Genomic DNA, 13,292 nt, shown 5'->3' with positions numbered 1-13,292 from the left:
TGAGGGAAAGAACATGAAAGTGGTAGTGAAGATTGTAGTAATCTGTTCAGCATAGCTCTTTGAAAGATCTCACTCATATTTTTAAATGGTAGGATCATACTGATAATGCTGCAGAGTCCCTGTAATGTTAATGTGTGTACTACAGACTGGTTGGCTTGGATAGTCAGGGTCTGAGCTGTATGTGTAAAATGAATGTGTGAAATATACATGTAGATATAAGGATAGTTTAGATTATAGTTGTATGTTTATAGAATTCAGTAGAACTAGAATTCTAACTTTAACGGCAAAATGGTAAAATGGTAAAAACAGTCAAACTGTATACTGGTGCTCAACTTCCTTTGATGGCTTTATCTAGGTGTCCTATCGTCTCTTGGATCCTGACACAAATTCAACAAAGCACCCCGTTTCAAATGCGTGAGAGGTGATACTTCTTCAGCTTTGAGTCTTTTGTTTTCCTGTTTATCTGTGCCAAAGCATTACTATAGCGGTTTTGTCAGCGAGGTGGCATAAAGGGAGACTGTTTTTGTTTTGTTATTTTCTAGATTTGAAGGAATTTCTGATGTTGAAAGTGACACACATTCTGAAGCTGCAGATACACTGTGTGTGTATATATGTGTGTGTACACGGTTGACAAACCGTCTCTGCAAACTCTGCTGTACATTAGTGTCCATTCTTCAATTTATGGGATTTTCCCTCCATGATGTCTGTTGTTTTCACTTTACTCTCTTACGCAACACCTTAGGAGAACACCATATCCTCAGTTTAGAAAATTACCACATATCTTCACACTTCTGATATTTTCTGTCTGCCAGCTTCCACTGCTGTTTCATATTGAAGGAACGAACAGAACTTGAACAGATCTGGTAACAGATGAAGAGCAGTATTTGTTATACTGTTGACCAATGCTTGGTTTCTTATGAAAATAGCTGTGTGTGTATTGATCTCATGTGTTTTCCTTTAACCACTGTGTTAACGTGAGCCAATGGTAGTAGAATAAGCAGCTTTTTAGTAAAGAACAGATCACAGTAATTCCTGCTTACCCACCCTGTCCTCAAGACGAGAGTGAAATGTAGTCCTACAGTTCACCTGCCTACATCTTATCCACCATATCCTCTTTTACCCTCTTTTCACATTATCAGCAAATCATGCAAGCAGACTACAGCGGACTTACAGTGGTCAAGAACTACAGGAAACGTATGATCTCTGTAATTGCAAACAAAGCTTTCTGTACCAAATATTAAGTTCTGTTTTTCTGATGTATCAAATACTTATGTCATGCAATAAAATGCAAATTAATTACTTAAAAATCATACAATGTGATTTTCTGGATTTTAGTTTTAGATTCCGTGTCTCACAGTTGAAGTGTACCTATGATAAAAAATTACAGACCTCTACATACATGCTTTGTAAGTAGGAAAACCTGCAAAATCGGCAGTGTATCAAATACTTGTTCTCCCCACTGTATGCCTGACGAAATGTATTGAAAACCAATCGACATGTCAGTGCCATATGATATAGGCTGTGGTTAAGATATAGATCCATTACTGATTTGTTCAAGAAGGATACTCCAGAAGTTGGTACTAGCAAATGTAACGAGGCAAACGATTCAAGGTTTTGGAACTGTATTTAGAGGTAAACAAATAGTCAGTCACCTATTTTTAGTTTGTTTGTTGGACATTTACCACGAACACGTTGACCTTTTTAAATCAGGCTATTGAAGGTTTACCTGAAGCAGTCAATCATGTTGGTTATTTTTCTCACAGTGTACCGTAAAGCTGTCCAAAGTTAGGTTTGGCTCAGGTCCCAGAAACAAAGACACATACAGTATGATACACATCTGGTAGAAGATAACATGTGGAAAAACATAGCACACTACCTGTGAGTCTGCGGAGCTGAGAGAAAGACCATGAAAATGGCTGTGAAGATTTTAGTAATCTGTTCAGCATAGCTCTTTGAAAGATCTCACTCACATTTTATAATGATAGAATCATACTGGCAATGCTGCAGCGCCCCTGTAATATTAGTGTGTGTACTACAGACTGTATGGCTTTGTTAGTGTCAATGTCTGAGCTATACAGTGCCTTCGGAAAGTATTCAGACCCCTTGACTTTTTCCACATTTTGTTACGTTACAGCCTTATTCAAAAATGTATTAAATCCCCATCCTCAATCTACACACAATACCCAATAATGACGAAGCAAAAACAGGTTTTTATAAATTTTTAACAAATTTAATATTGAAAAAACTACGGAAATATCACATTCTCATAAGACTCTTTACCCAGTACTTTGTTGACGCATCTTATGCAGCGATTACAGCCTAGAGTCTTCCTGGGTATGACACAACAAGCTTGGCACACCTGTATTTGGGGAGTTTCTCCCATTCTCTGCAGATCCTCTCAAGCTCTGTCAGGTTGGATGGGGAGTGTCGCTGCACTGCTATTTTTCAGGTCTTTCCAGAGATGTTAGATCGGGTTCAAGTCCGGGCTCTGGCTGGGCCACTCAAGGACATTCAGAGACTTTTCCCAAAGCCAGTCTTGCGTTGTCATGGCTTTGTGCTTCCTGTTGGAAGGTGTATGTTCACCCCAGTCTGAGGTCCTGAGCGCTCTGTAGCAGATTTTCATCAAGGATCTCTCTGTACTTTGTTCCGTTCATCTTTTCCTCGATCCTGACTAGTCTCCCAGTCCTTTCTGCTAAAAAACACCCCCACAGCATGCTGCCACCACCATGCTTCACCGTAGGGATGGTACCAGGTTTCCTCCAGATGTGACTCTTGGCATTCAGGCCAAAGAGATCAATCTTGGTTTCATCAGACCAGAGAATCTTGTTTCTTATGGTCTGAGAGTCTTTAGGTGCCTTTTGGCAAACTCCAAGCGGGCTATCGTGTGCCGTTTACTGAGGAGTGGCTTCCGTCTGGCCACTCTACCATAAAGGCCTGATTGGTGGAGTGCTGCAGAGATAGTTGTCCTTCTGGAAGGTTCTCCCATCTCCACAGAAGAACTCTAGAGCTCTGTTAGAGTGACCACCAGGTTCTTGCGATCAGCTTCCATTTAAGAATAATGATTTAAGAATAATGGAGGCCACCGTGTTCTTGGGGACCTTCAATGTTGCAGACATTTTTTGGTACCCTTCCCCAGATCTTTACCTTGACACAATTCTGTTTCGGTGCTCTACGGACAATTCTTTCGACCTCGTGGCTTGGTTTTTGCTCTGACATGCACTGTCAACTGTGGGACCTTGTATAGACAGGTGTGTGCCTTTCCAAATCATGTCCAATCAATTGAATTTACCACAGATGGACTCAAGTTGTATCAATCAAGTTGTAGATACATCACAAGTATGATCAATGGAAGCAGGATGCACCTGAGCTCAATTTCGAGTCTCATTGCAAAAGGTCTGAAATCTTATGTAAACAAGGTATTTCTGTTTTTTATTTTTCATAAATTTGCTAAAATTTCTAAAACCATTTTTATTTTTTCGTCACATCGGGTATTTTGTGTAAAATTGATGAGTAAAAAAAAAAATTGAATCCATTTTAGAATAAGGCTGTAACGTAACAAAATGTGGAAAAAGTCAAGACATCTGAACAGTTTCTGAAGGCACTGTATGTGTGAAATGAATGTGGAAAACATACTTGTAGATATTAGGATCGTTTAGATTATAGTTCTTTGTTCATAGAATTCAGTAGAACTACACTGAACAAAAATATGATTTTATTGAGTTACAGTTCATTAGGCCCTAATCTATGGATTTCACGTGACTGGGAATACAGATATACATATGTTGGTCACATATACCTTAATAAATAGTTAGGGGCGTGTGTGGATCAGAAAACCAGTTAGCATCTGGTGTGACCACCATTTGCCTCATGCAGCGCAACACATCTCCTTCGCATAGAGTTGATCAGGCTGTTGATTGTGGCCTGTGGAATATTGTCCCACTCCTCTTCGATGGCTGTGCAAAGGTTCTGGATATTGGCGGGAACTGGAACACACTGTCGTACACATCGATCGAGAGCATCCCATACATGCTCAGTGGGTGACATGTCTGGTGAGTATGCAGGCCATGGAAGAACTGGGACATTTTCAGCTTCCAGGAATTGTGTATAGATCCTTGCGACATGGGGCTGTGCATTGTCATGCTCTACCGTGAGTTGATTGGCGGCGGATGAATGGCATGACAATGGGCCTCAGGATCTCGTCACGTTATCTCTGTGCATTCAAATTGCCATCAATAAAATGCAATTGTGTTCATTGTCCATAGCTTATTCTTTCCCATACCATAACCCCACCATCAGCTTTGGACACTCTGTTCACAATGTTGACATCAGCAAACCGCTTGCCCACACAAAGCCATGCATCTGCCTGGTACAGTTGAACCTGGGATTGATCCGTGAAAAGTACACTTTCTAGCGTGCCAGTGGCCATCGGAGGTAAGCATTTGCCCACTGAAGTCCGTTCCTACCCCGAACTGCAGTCAGGTCAAGACCCTGGTGAGGATGACGAGCACGCAGATGAGCTTCCCTGAGACTGTTTCTGACAGTTTGTGCAGAAATTCTTTAGTTGTGCAAACCCACAGTTTCATCAGCTGTTTGGTTGCCTAGTCTCAGATGATCCCGCAGGTGAAGAATCTGGATGTGGAGGACCTGGGCTGGCATGGTTACACGTGGTCTGCGGTTGTGAGGCTGGTTGGACGTACTAAAACGGTGTTGGAGGCAGCATATAGTAGAGAAATTAGCATTCAAATCTCTGGCAACCGCTGTGGTTGACATTCCTGCAGTCGGCATGCCAATTGCACTCTTCCTCAAAACTTGTGACATATGTTGCATTGTGTTGTGTGACAAAACTGCACATTTTAGATGGGCCTTTTATTGTCCCCAGCACAAGGTGCACCTGTGTAATGATCATGCTGTTTAATCAGCTTCTTGATATGCCACACTTGTCAGGTTTATGAATTATCTTGTCAAAGGAAAAAGGCTCACTAACAGGGATGCAAAAACGTGTATGCACAAAATTTGAGAGGAATAAGCTTTTTGTGCATATGGAAAATTACGGGGATCTTTTATTTCAGCTCATAAAACATGGAACGAACACTTTACATGTTGCGTTTATATTTTTGTTCAGTATTAGGGCAAATCATAGTAAAAATAGTCCAACTGTATACTGGTGCTCAACTTCCTTTGATGGCTTTATCTAGGTGTCCTATCGTCTCTTGGATGCACCACATGTGAAATGCGTGAGAGGTGATACTTCTTCAGCTTTGAGCATTCTGTTTTCCTGTTTATCTGTGCCAAAGCATCGCTATAGCATTTTGTCAACAAGGCAGCATAAAGGAAGTTTTGTTATTTTCTAGATTTGAAGGAATTTCTGATGTTGAAAGTGACACACATACTGAAGCTGCTTCTACAGTGTTTGTCAATGTGTGTGTTTGTATGTGTGTGTATGTGTGTACTATTGATAAACAGTCTCAGAAAACTCTGCTGTGCCTTAGTGAGTATTCTCTGATTTATTGGATTTTTCCTTCATGATGTCTGTTGATTTGTTTTTTCTCTCTTATGCAACACCTTAGGAGAACACCATATCCTCAGCTTAGAAAATGACCACATATTTTAACACTTTAGGTATTTTCTGTCTGCCAGCTTCCACTGCTGTTTCATATTGAAGGAACGAACAGAACTTGAACAGATCTGGTAACAGATTAACCTGTTTGGGGTTGGGGGCAGCATTTTCACTTTTGGATAAATAGTGTGCCCAAACTGAACTGCCTCCTACTCTGTCCCAGATCCTGATATATGCATAGTATTATTAGTATTGGATAGAAAACACTCTGAAGTTTCTAAAACTGTTTGAATCATGTCTGTGTGTATAACAGAACTTACCACAACAGCAGCATACCACCCTGCATACCACTGCTGGCTTGCTTCTGAAGCTAAGCAGGGTTTGTCCTGGTCAGTTCCTGGATGGTAGACCAGATGCTGCTGGAAGTGGTGTTGGAGGGACTTAAGGAGGCACTCTTTCCCCTGGTCTAATGCCCCAGGGTAGTGATTGAGGACACTGCCCTGTGTAGGGTGCTGTCTTTCGGATGGGATGTTAAGCGGGTGTCCTGACTCTCTGAGGTCATTAAAGATCCCATGGCACTTACTGTAAGAGTAGGGGTGTCCTGGCTAAATTCCCAATCTGCCCCTCAAACCATCACCTAATAATCCCCAGTTTACAATTGGCTCATTCATCCCCCTCCTCTCCCCTGCAACTATTCCCCAGGTTGTCACTGCAAATGAGAACGTGTTCTCAGTCAACTTACCTGGTAAAATAATGGATAAATATTTAGCAGGTGAAACCGCCGAGGACAAACCATTCAGATTTCTTTTTTTTTTTAAAGTCACTCTCTTTCCTGCAGTTCCTACCGCTTCCACTGGATGTCACCAGTTTGTAGAAATTGGTTGAGGTTTTTCCTTTGTGTAATGAAGAAGTACCATAGCTCAGAACGTCACTTCATGTGTACCTTTTGATAGAGGCGCGTAACCTGCGTCAGTTTGTTTTGCTCCTGTATTGAACACAGATCATCCCGTCTTCATTTGATCGATTATATACGTTTAGAAATACCTATACGTTTAGAAATACGGTATTAATCGAACAAAATGACCATTTGTGATGTTTATGGGACATGTAGGAGTGCCAACAAAAGAAGCTTGTCAAAGGTAAGGCATGATTTATATTTTATTTCTGTGTTTTGTGTCGCACCTGCAGAGTTGAAATATGCTACTCTCATTGTTTACTGTTGTGCTATCATCAGATGATAGCATCTTATGCTTTCGCCGAAAAGCTTTTTTGAAATCTGATTTGTTGGCTGGATTCACAACGAGTGTAGCTTTAATTTGCTATCTTGCATGTGTAATTTAATGAAAGTTAGATTTTTATAGAAATGTATTTGAATTTGGCGCTCTGCATTTTCCCTGGCTATTGGCCATGTGGGACACAAGTGTCCCACCTACACCAGAGAGGTTTTTAAGAGCAGTATTTGTTATACTGTTGGCCAATGCTTGGTTTCTTATGAGAATAACTGTGAAATATTGATCTTGTGTGTCTTCCCTTAACCACTCTGTTAATGTGAGCCAACGATAGTAGAGTAAGCAGGCACTAGGCAGTAGAGCTCTTTAATAAAGAACAGATCAGAGGAACTCCTCTTGACCCTCCCTATCCTCAAGACAAGCTTGAAATATAGTCCTACAGTTCACCTGCCTGCATCTTATCCACCATATCCTCTTGTACCCTCTTTTCACACTCTATCAGCAAATCATGCTAGCAGGCCATAGCAGACATATGCCTGACGAAATGTATTGAAAACCAATAGACATGACTGTGTCATATGGCATAGGCTGTGGTTACAATATAGAAATATCACTGCTGTGTTCAAGTAGGTTACCCAGAATTTGGTACTAGCAAATGTAAAGAGGCAAACAATTCAAGGTTTTGGAACTGTATTTAGAGGTAAACAAATATTTAGTTTGTTTGTTTGACATTTTCCACGAACACGTTGACCTTTTTAAATCAGGCTATTGAAGGTTTACCTGAAGCAGTCAATCATGTTAGTTCTTTTTCTCACAGTGTACCGTAAAGCGGTCCAAAGTTAGATTGATTTCAGTCATCTTTTTTTCGTTGTCATTGCAGTAAACTGTTCAGCATAGCTCTTTGAAAGATCTCACTCACATTTTAAATGGATAGGATCATACTGGTAATGCTGCAGCGCCCCTGTAATGTTAGTGCGTGTACAACAGACTCTATTGCTTGGTTAGTGGCAGTGTCTGAGCTATATGTGTAAAATGAATGTGTAAAATATACATGTAGATATAAGGATAGTTTAGATTATAGTTCTATGTTTATAGCATGTCAAATTCAGTAGAACCAGAATCCTTACTGTAAGGGCAAAACTTAGTAGAATCTAGATGCAATGTTGGATCCTGACACAAATTCAACAAAGCACCCCGTTTCAAATGCGTGAGAGGTGATACTTCTTCAGCATTGAGCTTTTTGTTTTCCTGTTTATCTGTGCCAAAGCATCACTATAGCAGTTTTGTCAGCAAGGTGGCATAAAGGAAGACTGTTTCTGTTTTGTTATTTTCTAGATTTGAAGGAGTTTCTGATGTTGAAAGTGACAGACATACTGAAGCTGCAGCTACAGTGTGTGTGTACAGTTGACAAACTGTTTCGCTCGATCCTTACTGTCTCCCGAGGTTGAACCTGGTGGGAAATGATGAATGATTGATTGATTGAGAAGTTATACTTTAATAATACCCACAAGGAAATGTGTTTGTAATCAAGGCAAGATATAAAATCTATAAAAAGATACACTCTTAGAAAAGAAAGTTGTTGTCCCCATAGGAGAACCTTTGGAAGAACCCTTTTGGGTTCCATGTAGAACCCAAAAGGGTTATCCTATGGGGACAGTCAAATAACCATTTTTTCTAAGAGTGTACTACACACACATATATATTATTTACATAAAGAGTGTTTAAAATGGGTCACGGTAAAATATTCATGAACTCATGCACTGTCCTTGGTAGTTAGGCTGGACAATTTGAGCCTTTCATCTTGCTCCTCCTTCTCCTCCTCTTCCTTCTTCTCTCGTGCTTCTCCCTCCACATGGTACCCCACCATCAGCTGGTACACCATCACCCCCAACACTGCACCAATGAAGGGGGCAAAGATTGGCACAAAGAACCAGTAGGCATTAGCCCTGTGGGAGACCAAGACAGAGACAAGGTTGTATGTTTATGAAGAACAGGGAAAGCAGAGCTATTACACAGAAAAATAAAAACAGGAGAAAAATCCAAAACTCACGTGAAGACCTCACCACCCCAGCCAGCCAGGGCAGTAAAGATGCGTGGGCCCAGGTCCCTGGCAGGGTTGACAGCGTAGCCCGAGTTGAAGCCCATTGACAGGCCGATGACCAGCACCACAAACCCCACCGTGAAGGCCTCCAGGCCCCGGGGGATGGGGTTGTTGTAGGGGTCCACGATGGCCAGGATACACACGATCAGAGCTGCTGTGCCTATAATCTGTAACACAGCCAAGCTCAGTTTTACATGGTTGTTGCAGGAATGTGCATGTTGTTATGTACAACGGTTTTATACAGGATAATATTCCATATAACTACTTGTGATTCTGAGGCTGTCCTAATACGGAATACTAATATACTATAGTATACTAATAGCATGAATGTACCTGGTCAAAGAATCCATTAACCAGAGTGAGATGTTTGGAGGGATATGTGGCAAAGATCCCAGCAGTGGAATTCTCCCCCACAACGATCAGTGTTCCTTGGCCGTAGTCCCACAACGCATCTGGAGAAACCACGGCAAAATATAAGAGATCACAGTGTGTGTGGTATCATCTACAGTAGCTGTATAACCTTGAAACTCCCTTAGGGAGAAAATAACAGTTATTTTCAGACAGTCTCAACGTTGACAGCCTTGATAATGTTTTAGGTGAAATATGGCCACTGGAAAAACTATTGTTGTTGCTGTTTGTACATTTCTGAAAATATAAATGATCAGAATCCTACTAACCAAAATACATGCCAAATATGATCCCAGCTCCCAGGAAAGCCCCTATAGTCTGGAACAAGAAAAACACAGGGAATTTCCTCCAAGGTTCTCTCCCCAATAGACAGAGGGCGAAGGTCACCGTTGGGTTCAGGTGGCCTCCTGTGACAAAGAACAATTTGGAAAATGGTGAATTTCCATTTGTCAATTTCATTCTATTCTATTCAATCTTCTCTGAGTAAAAAACACCCAAGACCATCTCTCTTAAAATCAAGTCTCTGAGTGAGAGAAAATTAGTGAGGGAAAACAACCAGAGCCTATCAAGACCAAAGATGATTCTCTTAAAATCTTTTCTCTGAGGGAAAAAAAGGACTATCTGCCGCAATAGTAGGTAGACTCAGTAAATGCCTGTTAGGACGGGAGGTCTCTGTGACAGTAAATTGGAGAGATTAATTTTATTTTCAAGGCTGCCATGTGTATTAGGCATTGAAAAACGTGGGCACAAGTGAACTATAGAAATCTATGTTCCTTTGCTTTGACAGATTAATCCTTGTATAGTGAATAAAGTAATAACGCAATTTGCGATTTCACACTTTTCTTTCAATCATGGACCCAATGGCTTTAAAATTCAAGGGGCAAGCCAGCATCGTACTTCTTGTCTCTGTGAGCTTCTCTGATGTCTACTGTTTTCTACTGCGTTCTCTCTCTCGCTCTCTCACCCTTTCTCTCTCTCTCGCTCTCTCTTTCCCTCTGACTGTTTTACCTTAAAAAAAAAACATAGACAAGGGTAAATATTGCACTTTACATTGGTGTCAGTTTACCTTAGGTATAATGTGTCTGTCACAATAGGCAACCGATGACTCCCAATAGACTCGCTACTCTCAGACAGTAACGCCCCCCTCACCTGAGATCTGTCCGCTGACCAGGATGCCCAGTGTAGCTGCGAAGCCAAAGGCAAAGTTGACGGTAAGGAACATTCCATGGGAGCCACCACTTAGCACCAGCTGGGCCACCGCACCACAGCCAAACATCTACAGAGAAGGGAGAGAGACAGGTTAAAGGAGAAACACTGTGCATGGGTAACCAAACCCGCGTGAACACTGTAGTGTTGTTGTTGTGTTATGTCCTGTTGAATACATGTTTTAACATTATACAAATCCCCTAAATACAGTATATATAAGGGTCATCAACATCATCAACAAGTTTACTATGGCATGCATATCACATACAGACTGACAGTCTGTAGCTATCTGTGTAGACTGCCTGTGTGTGTAGATCTGTGAGAATGGAGGATGGGTGGAGAATAGCCTGTGCCAGTCCAGTCTGTTTCTGCTTTAGTCAACTTGTTGTCAGGCCAAAATAGTTTTTCAATCAGCTTTCGTCTGAGTTCTTTGTGCACTCAGGATCCAAAAGATGCCTGTGGTCGAGCGGTGGTCTAGTACCATTTCAAATATGTTTTTTGGACTTTAGCTCAGGTCACCCAAGACGATCAATGCCTTTAACAGCTTGACCTGAGTATCCGCTTGCTGTGCCATGCATGTGGCCATTTTGCCTACTGATCTTGACTGAGGTGTGGCTTCCAATGACCCGAGAGGCCATGTGTGTGTTGATAAGGGTGGGCTACGGAGCCCAGGGGTTCTGGTGGTGGACGTTTTTTCAACAAAGCAGCACGGTGGATCATACAGAAACATACATATATGCTGAGTTTCCTTGGAAATATATCATCTTTCTATATGCATTTAATCAACAGTGTGTTGTGGTGGGTGGGTTATGCTGCCTATAGAGGATCCTATCTATAAAATCCACCTGTGGAGCCTTCCTTAGAGCAGAGAAGACCTGCCTTCAGGCAGTCAGGGCCAAGGGAGTTATGTTTGCCAGGGAGGCATAAGTCTTCACTCAGTAGTGTGGCCAAACAGTGGATCAGACATCAGTTACACCTCTCACGCTGCAGGCAAGAAAAATACCAGATGGCAAAACCGCCCCCTCTCAGTTTGTATCTTCCCTCCAGCTACTGTTATTGTTCTGTATGGGGGTAAATCTTGGAAACAGCTGACCCCAGGTAGCTGTTTGTGTGTTAACCTCATGTGTTTTATTTGGATTTAGCGGAATACCAACAGGGATGCCAGGGCCTTACCTACGTGGATGACTTTTTCACCTTAGTGAGCAAGGTTCTATTCTATTCCGTAGATTTGTCTCGAAGGCTAGGTTTTGAGTTTTTCCTAAAGCAGGTATTCAGGTGAAAATGTTCATGAATGAATTATAGATCATTTAACAGTTTAATCAAGTTGTGTATTTTACAGAGAGATGAAGTGAATTCATGTAAATATGGAATGTAATATCTCCAAGGAAGCATGAACAATTATGTGATAATCTCTCTTTTCCTCAGAATAAATTAACATTGCTATATGGAAAACTATTTGAAGTTCTTTAAATGTATCAATTTAAAGGAAAGGATGTTTATTTTCAGTGTAGGTTTTTCATGTAGACTTGAGAGGTTAATTAAAATGTGATAATACAATAATATTAACAAGCTGATAATATAATTCACAGTGTCAGTTCTGCTTGTATAGCCAATGCTAACAATGTGGGAAGAGCTATCATTTTACATTCACACCCAAGCTCAAAGCACTGCTTCAAACAACACATTTAGATTAAGATGAAATTCCACAAAAGTTCAATGTGAAATTAATTAGAAAACAAGCAATTAAGTCATCAGAGAATATTAGATGCTTAATTAACCATCACTTTGCTTAATTACATGCTTCATCCATAATTTTGAAGACATTCTTTTCATACCGACAAGCGATAGATAATAATAGTATGGTACTGTGTTTCCAATTCACATTCACCCACTCACTTTAATAGGGTTTTACATACATGGGTAATACTATTGTAGTAATGTAGAACAGTCTCTACTCACCACCAGTATCAGGGTTCCCAGGCACTCTGCCAGAGCCTGGCGTAGCAGCATGTGACGGACCTGAAAGGTCCTTGCGAGCTTGTCCATAAGCGCCTTCTGTTTTCCCATGATGCAGCTGTGGGTCGTCCAGTGAAAACAGGGTCAGTTGTGGAGATGTGGGGCTGACTTGGAATGTGTGTCAAGGAGGACCGTGTGTCGACTCTTTAAGCACTCAGAGAGGGATCCCTCCCTCGTTGAGATTTTAAAAAAGAAAATATGTCTCTCCTTGATTCTGAACGCCTACCTCCACATCTCCACCCATATCTTTTTTCCTCTTCATTTTCTGTTACCTCCCGTGTTTGTTTTTTTTATACCTTTTCCTCACTTGAATTCAGATGGATTAGTACTACAACTACTACTACTTGGTGTTTTGAAACTTAGTCAAACTTGTCGCCTCCTTGTATGCAAGCAAAACTACAGCCTCTACAAAGAGGTCTGCACCTTCATGGCACAGCAGGTAGTTGGTTCAAGCTCTACTCCATGTGTTCACCCTAAATCACTAAAACAGATTTACGCAGGGTACTTAAATTCCCTTATTTAGCAGATGTTGTTGCGAATGTAGCGGAATGTTCCTAGCTCCAACAGTGCAGTAATATCTAACAATACAAAACAATACACACATATCTAAAATAAAAAAATGTGGAATTAGGAAATATATAAATATTAGGATGAGCAATGTCAGAGTCTGGAGTATAAATAAATAATGATAATAATAAACAAAAATATATACACAACAGGCAATAATTTCTAACATTTTACTGAGTTACAGTTCATAGAAGGAAATCATTCAATT

The 13,292-nt window shown here is 40.9% G+C and overlaps 1 protein-coding gene across 1 annotated transcript; it reads right to left on the bottom strand.

The window, feature by feature from the left end:
* Positions 1–8,262: 8,262 nt before the first annotated feature.
* Positions 8,263–12,903, bottom strand: aqp3b (aquaporin 3b). Its single transcript, XM_021602226.3, has 6 exons — positions 12,461–12,903; positions 10,445–10,571; positions 9,565–9,702; positions 9,221–9,339; positions 8,837–9,054; positions 8,263–8,732 (listed from the first exon to the last, which is right to left on the bottom strand). Exons 1-6 carry the CDS (start codon positions 12,566–12,568, stop codon positions 8,540–8,542), a joined length of 903 nt encoding a protein of 300 aa, XP_021457901.1. The 5' UTR covers positions 12,569–12,903; the 3' UTR covers positions 8,263–8,539.
* Between the last annotated feature and the right edge of the window lie 389 nt (positions 12,904–13,292).

The sequence above is a fragment of the Oncorhynchus mykiss genome, chromosome 5 (genome assembly GCF_057628025.1).
Source record: "Oncorhynchus mykiss isolate SJ-2025 chromosome 5, ASM5762802v1, whole genome shotgun sequence".
NCBI lineage: Eukaryota > Metazoa > Chordata > Actinopteri > Salmoniformes > Salmonidae > Oncorhynchus > Oncorhynchus mykiss.
Note: the sequence above shows the minus strand (reverse complement) of the source record. Positions and strands in the feature narration are given on the sequence as shown.